The 24,259-nt window shown below is 46.4% G+C and overlaps 1 protein-coding gene across 4 annotated transcripts; it reads left to right on the forward strand.

The window, feature by feature from the left end:
* Positions 1-7,904: 7,904 nt before the first annotated feature.
* On the forward strand, positions 7,905-10,421 carry LOC119341225. Of its 4 annotated transcripts, none has more exons than XR_005164985.1 (3): positions 7,905-9,678; positions 9,855-9,998; positions 10,280-10,421. XR_005164985.1 is itself a non-coding variant. In XM_037613092.1 (3 exons), exons 1-3 carry the CDS (start codon positions 8,304-8,306, stop codon positions 10,355-10,357), a joined length of 384 nt encoding a protein of 127 aa, XP_037468989.1. In that variant the 5' UTR covers positions 7,905-8,303; the 3' UTR covers positions 10,358-10,421. The 4 variants fall into 4 exon arrangements, 2 of the variants coding, with proteins under 2 accessions (XP_037468989.1, XP_037468990.1); XR_005164986.1 differs by having other exon boundaries at positions 7,905-8,465; positions 9,550-9,998; XM_037613092.1 differs by having other exon boundaries at positions 7,905-8,465.
* The last annotated feature ends 13,838 nt before the right edge of the window (positions 10,422-24,259 follow it).

Raw genomic sequence — 24,259 nt, forward strand, 5'->3', positions numbered from 1 at the left:
AGGCCTCCTTTTAATAGAGAACCGGACCAAATCATTAACACATAGTGAATACATGAACTCCTGAAACTACAGTCATCACCGAGAAGTATCCCGATTATTGTCACTTCGGGGTTGTCGGATCATAACACATAATAGGTGAATATAGACTTGCAAGATAGGATCAAGAACACACATATATTCATGAAAACATAATAGGTTCAGATCTGAAATCATGGCACTTGGGCCCTAGTGACAATCATTAAGCATAGCAAAGTCATAGCAACATCAATCTTAGAACATAGTGGATACTAGGGATCAAACCCTAACAAAACTAACTTGATTACATGGTAAATCTCAAACAACCCATCACCGTCCAGCAAGCCTACGATGGAATTACTCATGCATGGCGGTGAGCATCATGAAATTGGTGATGGAGGATGGTTGATGATGACGATGGCGACGAATCCCCCTCTCCCGAGCCCCGAACGGACTCCAGACCAGCCCTCTCGAGAGAGATTAGGGCTTGGCGGCGGCTCCGTGTCGTAAAACGCGAAGAAACTTTCTCTCTGATTTTTTTCTCCGCGAGACGGAATATATGGAGTTGGAGTTGAGGTCGGTGGAGGTCCAGGGGGCCCACGAGATAGGGTGGGCGCCCTACAGGGGGGCGCCCCCCTGTCTCGTGGACAGGCCCTGGGCCCCTGATGTATTTCTTTCGCCCAGAAATTCTTATTAATTCCAAAAAGTGCCTCCGTGGATTTTCAGGACATTCCGAGAACTTTTCTTTTCTACACATAAAACAACATCATGGTAGTTCTGCTGAAAACAGCGTCAGTCCGGGTTAGTTTCATTCAAATCATGCAAGTTAGAGTCCAAAACAAGGGCAAAAGTGTTTGGGAAAGTAGATACGTTGGAGATGTATCAGTGCACTGAACTATCAAGTAGTCATCATATTGAGCTAGCCAAACGTTCATAATGTCTGCATCTGCTCTTGCAATAGGCCTGTCACCTAGCGGTGCATCAAGGACATAATTCTTCTGTGCAGCATTGAGGATAAACCTCGGATCACGGATCCAATCCGCATCATTGCTACTAACATCTTTCAACACAGTTTTCTCTAGAAACATATCAAAATAAACATATGAAAGCAACAACGCGAGCTATTGATCTACAACATAATTTGCAAAATACTACCAGGACTAAGTTCATGATAAATTTAAGTTCAATTAATCATATTACTTGAGAACTCCCACTTAGACAGACATCTCTCTAGTCATCTAAGTGATCACGTGATCCAAATCAACTAAACCATGTCCGATCATCACGTGAGATGGAGTAGTTTTCAATGGTGAACATCACTATGTTGATCATATCTACTATATGATTCACGTTCGACCTTTAGGTCTCCTTGTTCCGAGGGCATATCTATATATGCTAGGCTCGTCAAGTTTAACCTGAGTATTCCACGTGTGCAACTGTTTTGCACCCGTTGTATTTGAACGTAGAGCCTATCACACCCGATCATCACGTGGTGTCTCAGCACGAAGAACTTTCGCAATGGTGCATACTCAGGGAGAACACTTCTTGATAATTAGTGAGAGATCATCTTATAATGCTACCGTCAATCAAAGCAAAATAAGATGCATAAAGGATAAACATCACATGCAATCAATATAAATGATATGATATGGTCATCATCATCTTGTGCTTGTGATCTCCATCTCCAAAGCACCGTCGTGATCACCATCGTCACTGATGCGACACCTTGATCTCCATCATAGCATCATTGTCGTTACGCCATCTATTGCTTCTACGACTATCGCTACCGCTTAGTGATAAAGTAAAGCAATTATAGGGCGCTTGCATTTCATACAATAAAGCGACAACCATATGGCTCCTGCCAGTTGCCGATAACTCGGTTACAAAACATGATCATCTCATACAATAAAATATAGCATCACGTCTTGACCATATCACATCACAACATGCCCTGCAAAAACAAGTTAGACGTCCTCTACTTTGTTGTTGCAAATTATGCGTGGCTGCTATGGGCTGAGCAAGAACCGTTCTTACCTACGCATCAAAACCACAATGATAGTTTGTCAAGTTAGAGTTGTTTTAACCTTCGCAAGGACCGGGCGTAGCCACACTCGGTTCAACTAAAGTTGGAGAAACTGACACCCGCTAGCCACCTGTGTGCAAAGCATGTCGGTAGAACCAGTCTCGCGTAAGCATACGCGTAATGTCGGTCCGGGCCGCTTTATCCAACAATACCGCCGAACCAAAGTATGACATGCTGGTAAGCAATATGACTTGTATCGCCCACAACTCACTTGTGTTCTACTCGTGCACATAACATCTACGCATAAAAACCAGGCTCAGATGCCACTGTTGGGAAACGTAGTAATTTCAAAAATTTCCTACACGCACGCAAGATCATGGTGATGCATAGAAACGAGAGGGTAGAGTGTTGTCCACGTACCCTCGTAGACCGAAAGCGGAAGCGTTAGAACAACGCGGTTGATGTAGTCGTACGTCTTCATGATCCGACCGATCCAAGTACCGAATGTACGGCACCTCCGAGTTCAACACACGTTCAGCTCGATGACGTCCCTCAAAATCTGATCCAGCCAAGCTTCGAGGGAGAGTTCCGTCAGCACGACGGCGTGGTGACGATGATGATGCTCTACCGACGTAGGGCTTCGCCTATGCAACGCTACGATATTATCGAGGTGGAATATGGTGGAGGGGGACACCGCACACGACTAAGAGATCAATGATCAATTGTTGTTCCTATGGGGTGCCCCCTGCCCCCGTATATAAAGGAGCAAGGGGGGAGGCGGCCGGCCAAGGAGGAGGGCACGCCAAGGGGGGAGTCCTACTCCCACCGGGAGTAGGACTCCTCCTTTCTTTGTTGGAGTAGGAGAGAAGGATAGAGGAGGAGAGGGAGAAGGAAAAGGGGCTGCACCCCTTGTCCAGTTCGGACCAAAGGGGGGGGGGCGCATGCCTCCTTCCTTTTGGCCGCTCTCCTCTATTCCCATATGGCTCAATAAGGCCCATATACTCCCCGGCGAATTCCCGTAACTCTCCGGTACTCCAAAAAATACCCGAATCACTCGGAACCTTTCCGAAGTCCGAATATATTCGTACAATATATCGATCTTTATGTCTCGACCATTTCGAGACTCCTCGTCTTGTCCCCGATCTCATCCGGGACTCCGAACTCCTTCGGTACATCAAAACACATAAACTCATAATATAACTGTCATCGAACTTTAAGCGTGCGGACCCTACGGGTTCGAGAACTATGTAGACATGACCGAGACACATTCCCGGTCAATAACCAATAGCGGAACCTGGATGCTCATATTGGCTCCCACATATTCTACGAAGATCTTTATCGGTCAAACCGCATAACAACATACGTTGTTCCCTTTGTCATCGGTATGTTACTTGCCCGAGATTCGATCGTCGGTATCTCAATACCTAGTTCAATCTCGTTACCGGCAAGTCTCTTTACTTGTTATGTAATGCATCATTCTGTAACTAACTCATTAGCTACATTGCTTGCAAGGCTTATAGTGATGTGCATTACCGAGAGGGCCCAGTGATACCTCTCCGACAATCGATGTGACAAATCCTAAACTTGAAATACGCCAACTCAACAAGTACCTTCGGAGACACATGTAGAGCTCCTTTATAATAACCCAATTACATTGTGACGTTTGGTAGCACACAAAGTGTTCCTCCGGTAAACGGGAGTTGCACAATCTCATAGTTATAGGAACATGTATAAGTCATGAGAAAGGAATAGCAACATACTAAACGATCAAGTGCTAAGCTAACGGAATGGGCCAAGTCAATCACATCATTCTTCTAATGATGTGATCCCACTGATCAAATCATAACATATATCCATGGTTTAGGAAACTCAACCATCTTTGATCAATGAGCTAGTCAAGTAGAGGCATACTAGTGACACTATGTTTGTCTATGTATTCACACATGTATTATGTTTCCGGTTAATACAATTCTAGCATGAATAATAAACATTTATCATGAAATAAGGAAATAGATAGTAACTTTATTATTGCCTCTAGGGAATATTTCCTTCAGTTTTGTTATGCTTCACCTCTTGCCATGTTAACAACATTTAATCTTTCCACACATCATACTTGGTTGTGCATCATGCCTTGTTCATGTGTTGTTTGTTTACTATGTTGTTTACTTCTTTCCGGTTGTGCTTCTTCTTGGTAGTTCCTGTTTCGTTGCAATCGTGAGGATTCGTTCGTCTACGCTTGGTTCGTCTTCGCTCGTCCTCTTCTTCATGGACTCGTTCTTCTTCCTAGTGGGATTTTAGGCGAGATGACCGTTACCCTGGATCTTACTACTATCATTGCTATGCTAGTTGTTTTCGATGTTATCGCTATGGTGCGCTTCCTACCACTTGTTTATCAAGCCTCCCAAATTGCCATGTCAGCCTCTAACCTTTTTACCCTTCCTAGCAAACCATTGTTTGGCTATGTTACCGCTTTGCTCAGCCCCTCTTATAGCGTTGTTAGTTGCAGGTGAAGTTGAAGATTGCTCCATGTTGTAACATGTTTATCTTGGGATATCACAATATCTCTTATTTAATTAATGCATCTATATACTTGGTAAAGGGTGGAAGGCTCGGCCTTATGCCTGGTGTTTTGTTCCACTCTTGCCACCCTAGTTTCCGTCATATCAGAGTTATGTTCCTTGATTTTGCATCCCTAACACGGTGTGGGTTTATGGGCCCCTCTTGATAGTTCGCTTTGAATAAACTCTTCCAGCAAGGCCCAACTTTGGTTTTACCATTTGCCCATCATAATAACTAAACTTGATATTAAATTTGACGCATAGGGAGTTAGCGCTACCCGAGGAGTAATTCTACATAAACAAGGAGGGGGCAGTGCTGATGGTGTTGGTCCCGAACTAGAGCACTGTGCAGGGCCGCCCCGGGACAACTTGGTTATGATGGCACCTGTACGCGTCGCTCATCCGTAGTCGTGGCCTGGGACTAGATACGCGCGGCTACTATTAGGGTGTCGGCATGCCGAGAGGTCTTCCTGGATTAGTTTTACCATTGTCGAAATGTCTTGTGCACCGGGATCCCGAGTCTGATCGGATGTCCCGCGATGGAGGATTGTCTTCGCGGATCGTGAGCTTATAATGGGCTAAGTTGGGACACCCCTGCAGGGTTTAATCTTTCAAAGCCGTGCCCGTGGTTTTGTGGCAGATGGGAATTTTTAACGTCCGGTTGTAGAATCCTTGACACTAGATTCAAATTAAAATACACCAACCGTGTGCGTAATCGTGATGGTCTCTTTTCGAGTGGGTCGAGAAGAGTACATGGTGGGGTTATGTTTGAACGTAAGTAGTTCAGGATCACTTCTTGATCATTACTAGTTTGCGGGCGTTTGTGTAGCTTCTCTTCTTACTCTTGTACTCGTAAGTTAGCCACCATATCATGCTTAGTCGCTGCTGCAACCTCACCACTTATCCATTCCATACCCATTAAGCTTTGCTAGTCTTGATACCCATGGTAATGGGATTGCTGAGTCCTCGTGGCTCACAAATTACTACAACAATAGTTGCTGGTTCAAGTAATGCGTTGATCATGGCGTGATTGTGATGCTTGCTTGTTTTGAATTCTTCTTCTGCTTCGTCGTTCAGGGGATAGGTTCCTGGTCGGCAGCCTGGGCTTGCAGGGTGGATGTCGTTTGAGTTTGTGTTTGTGTTTCATCCGTAGTTGGATGTTGCTCTTATGTATGATGTTGTTGTATTTATGTGGCATTGTATGCCTGTTGTATGTATCCCAACTATTATGTAATGGTCCAATGTAATGATATCCACCTTGCAAAAGCGTCTTCAATATGCGCTTCTATCCTTGGTGGGACCTTCGAGTTCCTTTAGGATAGGGTCGCATATTGGGCGTGACAGAACAAGAATTCAAAGCCCCCGATTGCTCGGAGAAAGGGGTCGAGGATATCGAGCTCCCAGAACGAAAATGGCCATGATAGAGGGATTGTCTGAAGCGCTTGGGCAGGCAGGTGGGTTTTCTTGGAATGGAACTGGCATGCTTCACACATGGTGATGAGCCCGACCTCATCTTGGAGGGCTGTGGGCCAATAGAATCCTTGCCGGAATGCTTTACCAACTAATGCCCTCGATCCAATGTGGGAGCCGCACATTCCTTTGTGTATCTTAGCCAGCAGTTCCTTTCCTTCTCGGCAGACGCAGTTCAATTTCACACTGTTGGACCTCCTTCTATACAGAGTGTCATCGACAAACTGATACATACTGGCCCTCTGGGCTACTCTTTCAGCCTCGTCTTGATCGCCAGGAAGCTCTCTGGTTTGGAGGAAGCGGACAATGTGCCTTGCCCAAGTTGGAGCCTGACGCTCGGCAACGAGGACTAGCGGCACCTCCTCTGCTGCGGGAGCACCAGACTCGTATGCGAGGTCCATGGGCCCGGCTAGAGGGGGTGGTCCGGTAGGCTGTGAGGAGTTGTTTCCGGCAGGGTCTCTACCAGGAGCGAACGGCTCTACCGAGATAGGCTGATTAGTGTCCAACTTTCTCCTCTTTCGGTCCATTGTTGCCGGGGATACAGAGGGCTGAGTAAGACGGAGAACAAAAGTCCCTGGTTCCACAGGAAGCTTCTGCGCATCACACTTTGACAGATAATCAGTTCTGCTGTTTTCTACATGGGGTACGTGCTCTGTTTGTAATCTGTCAAAGTGCTCCTCCAATCTTCTCACTTCCTCGACGTATGCCTCCATCAATGGACTTTGATAATCCTTGTTAACTTGTCTCACCACTAGCTATGAATCTCCTCGAATGATCAGCTTCTTAATTCCCAATTCTGTTGCAATCCTGAGCCCGACAAGGAGCCCTTCATACTTTGCTGTATTGTTGGTTGCTTCTTCCCGGGCAAAATGCATCTGGACGACGTACTTCAAGTACTCCCCGGAGGGGGCGACAAGAAGCACGCCATCCCCTGCACCTTGTAGGGAAAAAACACCATCAAAATAAATAATCCATTCCTGTGGTGATTCCTTGCCGGGTATAACTGTCTCTGTCACTTCCTTGTCAGGGGTTGGTGTCCATTCTACAATAAAATCTACCAATGCCCTGCTCTGGACAGTTGATGTGCATTCAAACCTCAAACCAAAGCTGGATAGCTTCAAAGCCCACTCCACTATTCTGCCGGTAGCCTGTGGGTTTCGGAGTATCCGTTGAAATGGAAAACGGGTGACAACCGTGATCTCATGGGCTTGGAAGTAGTGGCATAGTTTCCTTGAGGCCTTGATGAGACCAAAAATCAACTTTTGCATGCAGAGTAGCTCGATCTAGCCCCCTGTAACAAGGAGCTAACAAAATACACTGAGCGCTGCACCACTTTCTTCCTCGCCACGTCCTTGGGGTTGTCCTCGTGGTCGTGCCTACTGCTGTCCCGATCCTTATCTAACTCTGCCGGTCTCTGCTCACTTTATTCCTCATTTACTTCTCGCTGTGCTACCAAGGCTGCACTGACCACTTGGTTGGTTGCCGCCAAGTATAGCAACAACGGCTCCTGGGGTTTATGTGCAACACTACTGGAATCAAGGATTTTGCCGTCTGTCAGTTCTTTTCTGTCTGCTTGCAGACAACAAAGAAGGTCTTTGCCATCATCTACCAAACAACAGACGACAAAAAACTGGCAGATGACAAAGAAGGTCTTTGCCATATGTCATTTCTTTGCCGTCTGCCAGCGGACGACAAAAAGGTGCCAGTGGATGCCAGTACACTACAACGGTCCACCCCCCTCTTTGTCTTCTGCTGGCAGACGACAAAGAGGGGGCTACCTTTTTTTGTGGGTAAAAAAAACCACGTTGCCCCCACCTCCTCTATCTCTATCCCCTCTCTCTCCGGCCCTGCCCCACAGCTGAGCGCCGCCCGACCCCGCCTCCCTCAACCCCGCGCCATTGCGCCTCCACCCGTCGGTGCGCGCGGCCACCTCACCGGACCCCAGGAGCCTCGCCACCTCGCGCTGCCGCCTGCGCCGCATCGCCAGCCGCCACCTCCCCACAAGCTCGCCGCGCCACCGCGGAAGCCTCATCGCCGGTCGCCCCGACCTCGAGATCCGCTGCCGCCATGGGAGCCGAGCACCGAGTTCCTCTGCGCTCCGCCCACGTCCCCGCGTCGCCACCACCGCCCCATGCTGCCTTGCGCCTGTTGCGCCGCTCTATGCTGTGCTCAAGCCTTGTTTTCTCATCTTATCCATTGGAGGCCGCAGCCGTCAGGTCGCTGCTGCTGCTGGTGGCATGATTGCCATCGCTGTGAGATTGCTGTTGTTCTTGGCGCCGCTTCTCATCTGTGGTCGCTGCTGTGTGGAGGCTGCTCCCGCTCCCCTGCTCCTTGCGTCGTCGCGGCCGCCGCTGCTGCCGGTGGAGCACGGGCTGCTGCTGGCCATCGGCCCACCCCCGGTATGTTGCTTCTCCAACTCCTTGTGTCACTCTTGGTTTGATCTTTAGCACTGGAGCAACATAGTTCCTGTAGGTGGGTTAGCATCTTGGCTTGATTGTTTGATGTGGCATGTTTTGCCTGTTCAGGTATGCCAACAGCTTGACGAACATGTCTATATGTGTGTAAGCAATTAAACCTGGGGAGAGGAGTTAGTTTGCAAGTTATAATTCTATTTTATCTTTCACGTGAGGATTAGAAATGCTCTTATACACTGGTTTTCCCTTGCTGTACATCACTGAACTTGGTTCAGTTAAAAACTGCAGTGCCTAACAGTTCTGGACAGCAAGCTTCTATCTAAAACATGAGTTAACTATGCTTAGAATTTAGAGTTGCCCCCTTTACATAAGTTTTAGATAAAGTTCCAAGTTTCTGTAGATTACTTATTTGCTTCGTTTGGATGTACGGTTTGAGAGCAGCCATCATTTTAGTTTTCTGTCCCGAAATTTATGTTCCTGGAGTGCAGAATTTGTTGTATGGCAGTTTATGCCATGCTAGAGGTTTAATTAAATTCAAGTCACAACACAAAAATTGTAGAGGATATTCTGCAGATGCTTAATATATTATTTGTTAGATTTCGTGTTATACACTAAATCCTATGAAATTATTAAGATGACTGTACTATGCTGGATAGAATTTTACGTTTGACTTGGTGATTGTAACTAGACTTATACTCTAAGATTTTGTCATCGTTGATGATATGGGGACTTATAATGTGATAACATACGTATGAGCTGGGGTCTTGTGCGTAGGAGCGCCACTAAATTATATACTCTTATGTGTTGAGACCATGCTTTGCTGTGACTGGGATATATGCTTGATGACAAGTGTGGGTACTTCGAGTTCGGAACCGTTTGCCTCACAATTTGTGCCCCGCAGTTGAGGCAAGTTCATGACAGGATAATGACTTGCACAATCTCTACATTTCATTTTTATTTATGGTATCTTCCATGTCAATGATGTTTATTATGATGGCGATGACGATGACCATGATATGTTGATTCAAGTACTATGCTTGCATTTGCATACTTGCACTCATTATGACAGTGAATGAAGGCATGCACTACCTTGGTGGGCACATTGAGACCTTCATTGTTGGGTTGCGACCTACTTTGGAGGCAACCTCCACATACTGGAGTGAGTGGATGTCGACGGGCGTCCTCTCAAGCTATACCGGTATAAGCAATGAAATGAGATGAGCATGTAGGCATGTAGGGCACCATTATATGTGTTGAACACTAATGAGTGTATGGTGTTAACCGAGTCTTGGTATATTGATATGAGTACTGTTTATTATTCCTTTATGAACTTGCTGAGTCTTTGTACTCATCCTTGTTGCTTATATGTTTTAGGTAAATCCTGAGGACGACATGCATGGGAGTCTTGGGAGTACATCCTCCTCGCCGCACGGGCCTCCTCCTCGCTACACGGGCCTCCTCCTTGCCGGAGTGACGCCTCTCGCTGGAGCAGCGCCGGCCAAGCCCATCGGCCACCAGGTGCGTCCTTGGATCAGTTTCCCATAGGCAGCTTGTTGTTCCTACTCCTCTACCTACTACAGCAGCACAATGTTCTTCTGTATTGCAATAGAGTACGAGTATTTGCTAGAGTAGCTAGGACGTACAACTATGGTTAATTGCTTTATGTACACATGCACGGATCTGTCATAACTTCACACTAATTTAAGGTTGTCTTGATCTGAAGTGCTGACTCCTACAACATTGCATTTTACCAAGTGAAATGCTACATTTCTACTCCTAACTCATTCTCTCTTTCTTAGTGTTTTTGTTATGCAGGTTGGAAGAAAAGAAGAAGATCCAGAGAAGATCTTAGTAATAAGATAGTTTTGACTTTGTGAAACTTGCTACCTATGGATGAAACGGTGTAATATTGATGAAACTATGTATATGTATGGATGAAACTTGCTACTATTGGTAATATGTGTTGGATATATATGTGATCATGACTATTGGTAATATGTGTTGGATATCCTATATTGGTCATATATATATATACTGTGTGTGTGTGTGTGTGTGTGTGTGTGTGTGTGTGTGTGTGTGATTTTATGTGAAATGAATTGATATAAGAAAAAACAGAATTAAATGGGGCAATATAGGAGCAGATGGCAAAAGAGCCTGTAGCCTTTGTCGTCTGCCAGCAGATGGCAAAGAGCCATGCCCTTTGCCGTCCGCTGGCTGACTGCAAAGGTCTTTGCATCTTTGCCGTCCACAAGCGGACGACAAAGTGCCCTTTGCCGTAGCTCGTTCAGCCAGACGTTTTGCCGTCTGCTGGCTAACGACAAAGGCCTTTGCCGTCCGCAAGGCATGCCTTTGCCGTCAGCCATGGAGGATGACAAAGTTCCTTATTCCTGTAGTGAACCAGGGTAGGCACAGAAGACAGGTAGGCCTTAAGCTCATGTATTAAGGCTGCATCTGCTTTGGGGGTCCACTTCATAGGACCTGCCTTCTTCAAAATCTTGAAGAATGGTAGGGCACGCTCGGCAGACTTGGAGATGAACATGCTTAGCGCGGCAACACATCCCGTTAGGCGCCTCACATCCTTAGATGTCCTTGGCGCTTGGATCTGCTCAATGGCCTTGATCATATCGGGATTAGCTTCGATCCCCCTATGGGACAAAAAGTACCCAAGCAGCTTGCCGGAGGGGACACCAAATACACATTTCTATGGTCGAGCTTCAAGTTGAGCTTGCGTAGATTTGCAAACGTCTCCTCCAAATGTTGTATAAGAGTTGCTCTGTCTTCAGTTTTGACCGCAATATCATTCATATAAGCTTCAATGTTTCTATGCAGTTGAGGTTCAAAACCAATCTGGACCGCCCTTGCGAAGGTGGACCCAACATTCTTCAATCTGAATGGCATGCGGACAAAGTAATACATACCACATGGACTGATTAACGACGTCTTCTCCTCATCCTCTTTGGACATGAAGATCTGGTGATATCCAGAATAGGCATCCAGAAATGAGAGCAAATCGCATCCTGAAGTGGAATCCACAATCTGGTCGATACGCGGCAAGGGAAATGGGTCCTTCGGGCAAGCTTTGTTGAGATTTGTGAAATCAATGCACAACCTCCACTTCCCGTTTGCCTTCCGGACTAGTACTGGGCTTGCTAGCCAAGTGGGATGTAGCACTCCTCTGACCAAACCAGCTGCCTCGAGCTTCTTGATCTCTTCTGCAATGAACTGCTACCTCTCTAAGGCCTACTTCTGGACTTTCTGTTTAACAGGTATGGCATGTGGGCAGATATCAAGGTGGTGCTCGATTACCTCCCTGGGAAGACCGGGGATATCAGCTGGTTGCCATGCAAACACATCAATATTCGCCCGCAGGAAGGCAATGAGCGCGCTTTCCTATTTGTCATCAAGGGTGGCACTGATAGTGAAAGTACCATCAACGCCAGCTAGCCCTGCTGGGACCTTTTTTACTTGTGGAGCTGCAACCTTGGATCTCTTGCTGTGGGAGCACTCCGGCACGTCATCAACGGGTGCCGTGCACTCGGTGGGGGGACGCTTCCTGGACTCCTTGCCAGAGGTCCTACAATCCTTTTTCTTTCCTTTGCTTTCCTTGGCAGGAACTGCCGCCGTCGCTGCCTCTGCCACGACCGCGTCCCGGTACATCTTGTCCACACAAATGATGGTATCTTTCTCATCTGATGGGATGGTGAGGACTCCCAGCGGCCCAGGCATCTTCAGGGTGTTGTAGGCATAGTGGGATGCCGCCATGAATTTAGCCAGAGCTGGGCGTCCAAGAATCCCATTGTACGGCAGGGGGAGTTCAACTACGTCAAACACAATCTTCTCAGTCCGGTAGTTTAGTTCTTCCCCAAACATCACCGACAACGCGATCTTTCCCTTAGGATGGCTCCTGCCGGGATTAATTCCTTGAAACTATTGGGGGAACGTAGTAATTTTAAAAAATTTCCTACGCACACGCAAGATCATGGTGATGCATAGCAACGAGAGGGGAGAGTGTTGTCCACGTACCCTCGTAGACCGAAAGCGAAAGCGTTAGCACAACGCGGTTGATGTAGTCGTACGTCTTCACGATTCAACTGATCCACATACCGAACGTATGACACCTCTGAGTTCAGCACATGTTCAGCTCGATGACGTCCCTCGAACTCCGATCCAGCCAAGCTTTGAGGGAGAGTTCCGTCAGCACGACGGCGTGGTGACGATGATGATGCTCTACCGATGCAGGGCTTCGCCTAAGCACCGCTACGATATTATCGAGGTGGAATATGGTGGAGGGGGACACTGCACACGGCTAAGAAATCAATGATCAATTGTTGTTCCTATGGGGTGCCCCCCTGCCCCTGTATATAAAGGAGCAAGGGGGGAGGCGGCCGGCCAAGGAGGAGGGCGCGCAAAGGGGGGAGTCCTACTCCCACCGGGAGTAGGACTCCTCCTTTCCTTGTTGGAGTAGGAGAGAAGGAAAGAGGAGGAGAGGGAGAAGGAAAAGGGGGCTGCACCCCTTGTCTAGTTCGGACCAAAGGGGGGCGCATGCCTCCTTCCTTTTGGCCTCTCTCCTCTATCCCCGTATGGCTCAATAAGGCCCATATACTCCCCAACGAATTGCCGTAACTCTCCGGTACTCTGAAAAATACCCGAATCACTCGGAACCTTTCCGAAGTCCGAATATATTCGTCCAATATATCGATCTTTACGTCTCGACCATTTCGAGACTCCTCGCCATGTCCCCGATCTCATCCAGGACTCCGAACTCCTTTGGTACATCAAAACACATAAACTCATAATATAACCGTCATCAAACTTTAAGCGTGCGGACCCTACGGGTTTGAGAACTATGTAGACATGACGGAGACACATTTCCGGTAAATAACCAATAGCGGAACCTGGATGCTCATATGGGCTCCCACATATTCTACGAAGATCTTTATCGGTCAAACCGCATAACAACATACGTTGTTCCCTTTGTCATCGGTATGTTACTTGCCCGAGATTCGATCGTCGGTATCTCAATACCTAGTTCAATCTCGTTACCGGCAAGTCTCTTTACTCATTATGTAATGCATCATTCCGTAACTAACTCATTAGCTACATTGTTTGCAAGGCTTATAGTGATGTGCATTACCGAGAGGGCCCAGAGATACCTCTCCGACAATCGAAGTGACAAATCCTAAACTCGAAATACGCCAACTCAACAAATACCTTCGGAGACACCTGTAGAGCTCCTTTAGCACAAACTCCGATCCAGCAGAGCTTTGTGGGAGTGTTCCATCAGCACGACGGCGTGATGACGGTGTTGATGATGCTACCGACGCGGGGCTTTGCCTAAGCACCGCTACGATATTACCGAGGTGGAATATGGTGGAGGAGGGCACCGCACACGGCTGGGAAAGATCAACAGGTCAACTTGTGTGTCTATAGGTGCCCCCTGCCCCCATATATAAAGGAGCAAGGGGGGAGAGGCGGCCGTCCAAGGAGGGCGCGCCAAGGGGGGAGTCCTACTCCCATCGGGAGTAGGACTCCACTTTTCCTTGTTGGAGTAGGAGAAGGGAAGGAAGGGAGAGAGGAGAAGAAGGAAAGAAGGGGGGCGCCGCCCCCCTCCTTGTCCAATTCGGACTAGAGGGGGAGGGGGCGTGCGGCTCCCCTGGCCGCCCCTCCTCTTCTCCCACCAAGGCCCATTAGGCCCAATATACTCCCCGGGGGGTTCCGGTAACCCCCAGGTACTCCGGTAAATGTCTGAAACCTCCCGAAACATTTCCGGTGTTCGAACATAGTCATCCAATATATTGATATTTACGTGTCGACCATTTCGAGACTCCTCGTCATGTCCGTGATCATATACGAGATTCTGAACTACCTTCGGTACATAAAAACACAAAAACTCATAATACAGATCGTCACCGAACTTTACGCGTGCGGACCCTACGGGTTCGAGAACTATGTAGACATGACCGAGACACGTCTCCGGTCAATAACCAATAGCGGAACCTGGATGCTCATATTGGTTCCCACATATTCTATGAAGATCTTTATCGGTCAAACCGCATAACTACATACGTTGTTCCCTTTGTTGTCATCGATATGTTACTTGCCGGAGATTCGATCGTCGGTATCTCAATACCTAGTTCAATCTCGTTACCGGCAAGTCTCTTTACTCGTTATGTAATGCATCATCCTGCAACTAACTCATTAGTCACATTGCTTGCAAGGCTTATAGTGATGTGCATTACCGAGAGGGCCCAGAGATACCTCTCCGACAATCGGAGTGACAAATCCTAATCTCGAAATACGTCAACTCAAGAAGTACCTTCGGAGACACCTATAGAGCACCTTTATAATCACCCAGTTATGTTGTGACGTTTGGTAGCAGACAAAGTGTTCCTCTGGTAAGCGGGAGTTACATAATCTCATAGTCATAGGAACATGTATAAGTCGTGAAGAAAGCAATAACAACATACTAAACGATCAAGTGCTAAGCTAACAGAATGGGCCAAGTCAATCACATCATTCTTCTAATGATGTGATCCCATTGATCAAATGAGAACTCATATCTATGGTTAGGAAACTCAACCATCTTTGATCAATGAGCTAGTCAAGTAGAGGCATACTAGTGACACTATGTTTGTCTATGTATTCACACATGTATTATGTTTCCGGTTAATACAATTCTAGCATGAATAATAAACATTTATCATGATATGAGCAAATAAATAATAACTTTATTATTTCCTCTAGGGCATATTTCCTTCAGTCTCCCACTTGCACTAGAGTCAATAATCTAGATTACATAGTAATGATTCTAACACCCATGGAGTCTTGGTGCTGATCATGTTTTGCTCCTGGAAGAGGCTTAGTCAACGGGTCTGCAACATTCAGATCCGTATGTATCTTGCAAATCTCTATGTCTCCCACCTAGACTTGGTCCCGGATGGAATTGAAGCGTCTCTTGATGTGCTTGGTTCTCTTGTGAAATCTGGATTCCTTTGCCAAGGCAATTGCACCAGTATTGTCACAAAAGATTTTCATTGGACCCAATGCAATAGGTATGACACCTAGATTGGATATTAACTCCTTCATCCAGACTCCTTCATTTGCTGCTTCCGAAGCACCTATGTACTCCGCTTCACACGTAGATCCCGCCATGACGCTTTGTTTAGAACTGCACCAACTGACAGCTCCACCATTCAATATAAACACGTATCCGGTTTGCGATTTAGAATCGTCCGGATCAGTGTCAAAGCTTGCATCGACATAACCATTTACGACTAGCTCTTTGTCACCTCCATAAACGAGAAACATATCCTTAGTCCTTGTCAGGTATTTTAGGATGTTTTTGACCGCTGTCCAGTGATCCACTCCTGGATTACTTTGGTACCTCCCTGCTAAACTAATAGCAAGACACACATCAGGTCTGGTACACAGTATTGCATACATGATAGAGCCTATGGCTGAAGCATAGGTAACATCTTTCATTTTCTCTCTATCTTCTGCAGTGGTCGGGCATTGAGTTTGACTCAACTTCACACCTTGTAATACAGGCAAGAACCCTTTCTTTGCTTGATCCATTTTGAACTTCTTCAAAAGTTTATCAAGGTATGTGCTTTGTGAAAGTCTAATTAAGCGTCTTGATCTATCTCTATAGATCTTGATGACCAATATATAAGCAGCTTCACTGAGGTCTTTCATTGAAAAACTTTTATTCAAGTATCGTTTTATGCTATCCAGAAATTCTATATCATTTCCAATCAACAATATGTCGTCCACATATAATATCAGAAATGCTACAGAGCTCCCACTCACTTTCTTGTAAATACAGGCTTCCCCAAAAGTCTGTATAAAACCATATGCTTTGATCACACTATCAAAATGTTTATTCCAACTCCGAGAGGCTTGCACCAGTCCATAAATGGATCGCTGGAGCTTGCACACTTTGTTAGCACCTTTCGGATCGACAAAACCTTCTGGTTGCATCATATAGAACTCCTCTTCCAGAAATCCATTCAGGAATGCAGTTTTGACATCCATTTGCCAAATTTCATAATCATAAAATGCGGCAATTGCTAACATGATTCGGACAGACTTAAGCATCGCTACGGGTGAGAAAGTCTCATCGTAGTCAACCCCTTGAACTTGTCAAAAACATTTCGCAACAAGTCGAGCTTTGTAGACAGTAACATTACCATCAGCGTCAGTCTTCTTCTTGAAGATCAATTTATTCTCGATGGCTTGCTGATCATCGAGCAAGTCAACTGAAGTCCACACTTTGTTCTCATACATGGATCCCATCTCAGATTTCATGGCCTCTAGCCATTTTGCGGAATCTGGGCTCATTATCGCTTCCTCATAGTTCGTAGGTTAGCCATGATCAAGTAACATGACCTCCAGAATAGGATTACTATACCACTCTAGTGCGGATCTTACTCTGGTTGACCTACGAGGTTCTCTAGTAACTTGATCTAAAGTTTCATGATCAATATCATTAGCTTCCTCACTAATTGGTGTAGGCTTCACAGGAACCGGTTTCTGTGATGAACTACTTTCCAATAAGGGAGCAGTTACTGTTACCTCATCAAGTTCTATTTTCCTCTCACTCACTTCTTTCGAGAGAAACTCCTTCTCTAGAAAGGATCCATTCTTAGCAACGAATGTCTTGCCTTCGGATCTGTGATAGAAGGTGTACCCAACAGTTTCCTTTGGGTATCCTATGAAGACACATTTCTCCGATTTGGGTTCGAGCTTATCAAGTTGGAGCTTTTTCACATAAGCATCGCAGCCCCAAACTTTAAGAAACGACAACTTTGGTTTCTTACCAAACCACAGTTCATATGGCGTCGTCTCAACAGATTTTGATGGTGCCCTATTTAACGTGAATGCAGCCGTCTCTAAAGCATAACCCCAAAATGATAGCAGTAAATCAGTAAGAGACATCATAGATCGCACCATATCTAGTAAAGTACGATTACAATGTTCGAACACACCATTATGTTGTGGTGTTCCGGGTGGCATGAGTTGCAAAACTATTCCGCATTGTTTCAAATGTATACCAAACTCGTAACTCAAATATTCTCCTCCATGATCAGATCGTAAAAACTTTATTTTCTTGTTACGATGATTTTCCACTTCACTCTGAAATTCTTTGAACTTTTCAAATGTTTCAGACTTATGTTTCATTAAGTAGATATACCCATATCTTCTCAAATCATCTGTGAAGGTGAGAAAATAACGATACCCGCCGCGAGCCTCAATATTCATCGGACCACATACATCAGAAAATATGATTTCCAATAAATCTATTGCTCGCTCCATTGTTCTGGAGAACGGCGTTTTAGTCATCTTGCCCATAAGGCATGGTTCGCAAGTACCAAGTGATTCATAATCAAGTGATTCCAAAAGTCCATCAGTATGGAGTTTCTTCATGTGCTTCACACCAATATGACCCAAACGTTAGTGCCACAAATAAGTTGCACTATCATTATCAACTCTGCATCTTTTGGCTTCAACTTTATGAATATGTGTGTCACTACTATTGAGATTCAACAAAAATAGACCACTCTTTAAGGGTGCATGACCATAAAAGATATTACTCATATAAATAGAACAACCATTATTCTCAGATTTAAATGAATAACCGTCTCGCATTAAACAAGATCCAGATATAATGTTCATGCTCAGCGCTGGCACCAAATAACAATCATTTAGGTCTAATACTAATCCCGAAGGTAGATGTAGAGGTAGCATGCCGATGGTGATCACATCGACTTTGGAACCATTCCCCACGCGCATTGTCGCCTCGTACTTAGCCAGTCTTCGCTTAATCTGTAGTCCCTGTTTCGAGATGCAAATATTAGCAACAGAACCAGTATCAAATACCCAGGTGCTACTGCGAGCTCTAGTAAGGTACACATCAATAACTTGTATATCACATATACCTTTGTTCACCTTGCCATCCTTCTTATCCGCCAAATACTTGGCGTAGTTCCGCTTCTAGTGACTAGTCTACTTGCAGTAGAAGCACTCAGTCTCAGGCTTAGGTACAGACTTGGGTTTCTTCTCTTGAGCAACAACTTGTTTGTCGTTCTTCTTGAAGTTCCCCTTCTTCTTACCTTTACCCTTTTTCTTGGAACTGGTGGTCTTGGTGACCATCAACACTTGATGCTCCTTCTTGATTTCTACCTCCGCAGCCTTTAGCATTGCGAAGAGCTCGGGAATTGTCTTATTCATGCCTTGCATATTGTAGTTCATCACGAAGCTCTTATAGCTTGGTGGCAGTGATTGAAGATTTCTCTCAAGAACCCTCTCATCCGGAAGATTAACTCCCAGTTGAATCAAGTGATTGTTATACCCAGACATTTTGAGTATATGTTCACTGACAGAACTATTCTCCTCCATCTTACAGCTGTAGAACTTATTGGAAACTTCATATCTCTCAATCCGGGCATTTGCTTGAAATATTGACTTCAACTCCTAGAACATCTCATATGCTCCATGACGTTCAAAACGTCATTGAAGTCCCGGTTCTAAGCCGTAAAGCATGGAACACTAAACTATTGAGTAGTCATCAGATTTGCTATGCCAAACATTCACAACGTCTGCAGTTGCATCTGCAGCAGGCCTGGCACCCAGCGGTGCTTCCAGGACATAATTCTTCTGTGCAGCAATGAGGATAATCCTCAAGTTACGGACCCAGTCCGTGTAATTGCTACCATCATCTTTCAACTTTGCTTTCTCAAGGAACACATTAAAATTCAACGGAACAACATCAAGGGCCATCTATCTACAACAACATAGACAAGCAAAATACTATCAGGTACTAAGTTCATGATAAATTTAAGTTCAATTAATCATATTACTTAAGAACTCCCACTTAGATAGACATCTCTCTAATCGTCTAAGTGATCACATGATCCAAATCAACTAAACCATAACCGATCATCATGTGAAATGGAGTAGTTTTCAATGGTGAACATCACTATGTTGATCATATCTACTATATGATTCACGCTCAACCTTTCAGTCTCAGTGTTCCGAGGCCATATCTGCATATGCTAGGTTTGTCAAGTTTAACCCGAGTATTCTGCGTGTGCAAAACTGGCTTGCACCCGTTGTAGATGAACGTAGAGCTTATCACACCCGATCATCACGTGGTGTCTCGGCACGACGAACTTTGGCAACGGTGCATACTTAGGGAGAACACTTTTACCTTGAAATTTAGTGAGAGATCATCTTATAATGCTACCGTCAATCAAAGCAAAATAAGATGCATAAAGGATAAAGATCACATGCAATCATATAAGTGATATGATATGGCCATCATCATCTTGTGCTTGTGATCTCCATCTTCGAAGCACCATCATGATCACCATCGTCACTGGCGCGACACCTTTATCTCCGTCGTAGCATCATTGTCGTCTCGCCAACTATTGCTTCTATGACTATCACTATGGTTTAGTGATAAAGTAAAGCAATTATAGGGCGATTGCATTGCATACAATAAATCGACAACCATATGGCTCCTGCCAGTTGCTGATAACTCTGTTTCAAGACATGATCATCTCATACAATAAAATTTAGCATCATGTCTTGACCATATCACATCACAACATGCCCTACAAAAACAAGTTAGGCGTCCTCTACTTTGTTGTTGCAACATTTACGTGGCTGCTATGGGCTGAGAAAGAATCGTTCTTACCTACGCATCAAAATCACAACGATATTTCGTCAAGTTAGTGCTTTTTTAACCTTCTCAAGGACCGGCGTAGCCACAACTCGGTTCAACTAAAGTTGGAGAAACCGACACCCGCCAGCCACCTATGTGCAAAGCACATCGGTAGAACCAGTCCCCCGTAAGCGTACGCGTAATGTCGGTCCGAGCCGCTTCATCCAACAATATCGCCAAACCAAAGTATGACATGATGGTAAGTAGTATGACTTGTATCGCCGACAACTCACTTGTGTTCTACTCGTGCATATAACATCTACGCATAAACCTGGCTCGGATGCCATTGTTGGGGAACGTAGTAATTTCAAAAAAATTCCTACGCACACGCAAGATCATGGTGATGCATAGCAACGAGAGGGGAGAGTGTTGTCCACGTACTCCCGTAGACCGAAAGCGGAAGCGTTAGCACAACGCGGTTGATGTAGTTGTACGTCTTCACGATCCGACCGATCCAAGTACCAAACGTATGGCACCTCCAAGTTCAGCACACATTCAGCTCGATGACGTCCCACGAACTCCGATCCAGCAGAGTTTTGCTAGAGAGTTCCGTCAGCACGACAGCGTGATGACGGTGTTGATGATGCTACCGGCGGAGGGCTTCACCTAAGCACCGCTACGATATTATCGAGGTGGAATATGGTGGAGGGAGGCACCACACATGGCTGGGAGAGATCAACAGATCAACTTGTGTGTCTAGAGGTGCCCCCCTTGCCCCATATATAAAGGAGCAAGGGGGTAGAGGCGGCCGGCCAAGGAGGGCGCGCCAAGGGGGGAGTCCTACTCCCACCGGGAGTAGGACTCCTCCTTTCCTTGTTGGAGTAGGATAAGGGAAGGAAGGGAGAGAGGAGGAGAAGGAAAGAAGGGGGGCGCCGCCCCCCTCCTTGTCCAATTGAGACTAGAGGGGAGGGGGGGCGCGGCTGCCTTGGCCGCCCCTCCTCTTCTCCCACCAAGGCCCATTAGGCCCAATATACTCCCCATGGGGTTCCGGTAACCCCCCGGTACTCTGGTAAATGTCCGAAACCTCCCCAAACACATCTGGTGTTCGAACATAGTCATCAATTACATCAATCTTTACATCTCGACCATTTCGAGACTCCTCTCATGTCCGTGATCATATCCGAGACTCCGAACTACCTTCGGTACATCAAAACACAAAAACTCATAATACCGATCCTCACCGAACTTTAAGCGTACGGACCCTACGGGTTCGAGAACTATGTAGACATGGCCGAGAAACATCTCCGGTCAATAACCAATAGCAGAACCTGGATGGTCATATTGGTTCCCACATATTCTATGAAGATCTTTATTGGCCAAACCGCATAACTACATATGTTGTTCCCTTTGTCATCGGTTTGTTACTTGCCCGAGATTCGATCGACGGTATCTCAATACCTAGTTCAATCTCCTTACCGGCAAGTGTCTTTACTCGTTATGTAATGCATCATCCCGCAACTAACTCATTAGTCACATTGCTTGCAAGGCTTGTAGTGATGTGCATTACCGAGAGGGCCAAGAGATACATCTCCGACAATCTGAGTGACAAATCCTAATCTCGTAATACGTCAACTCAACAAGTACCTTCGAAGACACCTGTAGAGCTCGTTTATAATCACCCAGTTACATTGTGACGTTTGGTAGCACACAAAGTGTTCCTCTGGTAAACGGGAGTTACATAATCTCATAGTCATAGGAACATGTATAAGTCATGAAGAAAGCAATATCAACATACTAAACGATCAAGTGCTAAGCTAACGGAATGGGTCAAGTCAATCACATCATTCTTCTAATGATGTGATCCCATTGATCAAATGATAACTCATATCTATGGTTAGGAAACTCAACCATCTTTGATCAATGAGCTAGTCAAGTAGGCATACTAGTGACACTATGTTTGTCTATGTATTCACACATGTATTATGTTTCCGGTTAATACAATTCTAGCATGAATAATAAACATTTATCATGATATGAGGAAATAAATAATAACTTTATTATTGCCTCTAGGGCATATTTCCTTCAGAAACATGCATGCAACCTCTAGCTCTTCTTCAGCTATCTGAAGCTTGCTGATAACTGATGGGGAAATCAGATTCATCCCGGCCCCACCGTCCACCAGCATCTTCATGACCTTGAGGTTGCGAATTGTTGGAGAAACCAACAATGGCAGGCACCCTACCATAGTGGTACAGCTAGGATGATCCTCTTTGTCAAAGATGATGGGCGTATGAGACCATTTGAGCAGCTTTCGGGCCTCTGGCGCTGGCTCCACGACATTGACTTCTCATGCCCACCGCTTGAGATGGCGGTGAGATGTGTGCAAAGATGCACCCCCGTCAACGCACAGGGCATCAGTGGCCTTCTGAAAGTCTTGATCTCTGGTTTCCTATTCATCCCCTCTATCACTCTCATATCACAAGCTTCCTTCTCCTGGCCCCTGGCAGGTTTTCCTTTATTCCGAAAGGGTTTGCCGGGGCAAATTTCTTCACTGCCTCGGCCCTCACCGCCAGCGGCATTCTGACCCTTTTCCTTATCACACTTCTCATATTCTGCTCTTTGTCTCTTGACTAACTGCTCAACCTGATATCACTCTTGAAGGTCGTGGCCTTTGGTCCGATGGATCTTGCAGTATGGCCCATCGCCCTTCCCGGCCTTCTCAACAGCCGCAGCTTCCCGACAGCCAGCGCACACAGTAGTCCCCTTGCAGGGGCCTCAGCCTTGGCGATCTTGCCCGTACTAGGGGTGCCTGATCCTTCAACAGTCAACACTACCTTATCCCTCCGCTTCTTACTACGCTTCTTGCTTTTCTTCTGACTGATTGATTCATCATCATCATCTGAATCAACATTGACGCAATCTTCCTCTCCGGGCAACTTCCTTCCCTCCTCCATCCAGGCACACTTATCCACTAGGGTGTACAATTCCCTCACAGTCTTGGGTAACCGCACGTTCATCTTGGAACGGATCTGATGGTTGCGCACATTTGACTGGAAGGCAGCTATCACAGCTACTGGATGGATATTTGGAATATTTCTATGAACTTTGCTAAATCTCTGTAAATACTTACGGAGGGTTTCTCCTTCCTTCTATTGGAGAAGCTGCAGATCGCTGGGAGGGCCCGGCTCCTGATGGCCACCGGTGAAAGCACAGATGAACTCGTGGCACATGTCTGCCCATTATGAAATAGAGTTCTCTGATAGGTGCATCAGCCAAGACCTCACATTGGACTTGAGGGCCAAAGGGAAGTAGTTGGCGAACACCTTCTCATCTCTTGCCCCGGCAGCCTGGACAACGATCGTGTAGATGCTCCGGAACTCTGCCGGGTTCAGCCTTCCGTCGTACTTCTCAGGTATCTCTGGCTTAAACGTGCGAACGGACAGCCAACAGACTTGCCACAGCTCACAGGTGAAGGCAGGGTAGTCAACCTTGAAGGGAAGGGGCCCACCAGCACTGAGCGCGGACTCGTCGATGTCGGGGCCGTCGCACCCGTTGGTTCGAAGGAGGTTGCCGTGGCGCTGCTCGACAACGCACACGTCTCCTCTCCGCCTATCTTTCAGGGTTCGTCGTTGGCCTAGACGTGCTCACGGATCACAGGAGGACATAGAGATGTCATCGGGGTCTTGATTTGGTCGAGCCCGTGCTGGCTGCCTGGCGTAGACTGCATCATGGGGACGACTCCCTCCATACGAGCAGCAGCATGGGCTATCGCCGTCGCTTGGGAAGGTCACGGTGGGCCAGGTCGTCGCGAGCCCTCGGCTTTGGCAAAACCGAGCCGACTTTGGATGGTGGCAAGCCATTCGTCCATCTTCTCGGACGGCGGCGGAAACCTCAGTAGCAGCTGAGCCCGCGAGCATGGCCTCTGAAGCTGTGCTTGGCATAGATGATGATGAAGTCGATCGCGCCGTCGCTCGGTTCCTGAGGGAGCCAGCGGTAGCAGCACTGCGCCCCCGTTGTGGCGGTGCAACCACCTGGATGACAGGGTGGTGAGGCGGAGGCGCTCAAGGGCCATCAGCTCCGTTGGGCACATCAGCTCGGTCGACTTGCCCTTAGG

The sequence above is a fragment of the Triticum dicoccoides genome, chromosome 7B, assembly GCF_002162155.2.
Source record: "Triticum dicoccoides isolate Atlit2015 ecotype Zavitan chromosome 7B, WEW_v2.0, whole genome shotgun sequence".
Classification (NCBI taxonomy): domain Eukaryota; kingdom Viridiplantae; phylum Streptophyta; class Magnoliopsida; order Poales; family Poaceae; genus Triticum; species Triticum dicoccoides.

Excerpts from the sequence above, each read along its gene's own strand:
- LOC119341225 (XM_037613092.1), top strand. The coding sequence starts at position 8,304 with ATGATTGCCATCGCTGTGAGATTGCTGTTGTTCTTGGCGCCGCTTCTC. Across the intron at positions 8,466-9,854 it reads TGGCCATCGGCCCACCCCCG|GTAAATCCTGAGGACGACAT; the intron begins GTATGTTGCTTC and ends TATATGTTTTAG. Across the intron at positions 9,999-10,279 it reads CCAAGCCCATCGGCCACCAG|TGTTTTTGTTATGCAGGTTG; the intron begins GTGCGTCCTTGG and ends TCTCTTTCTTAG.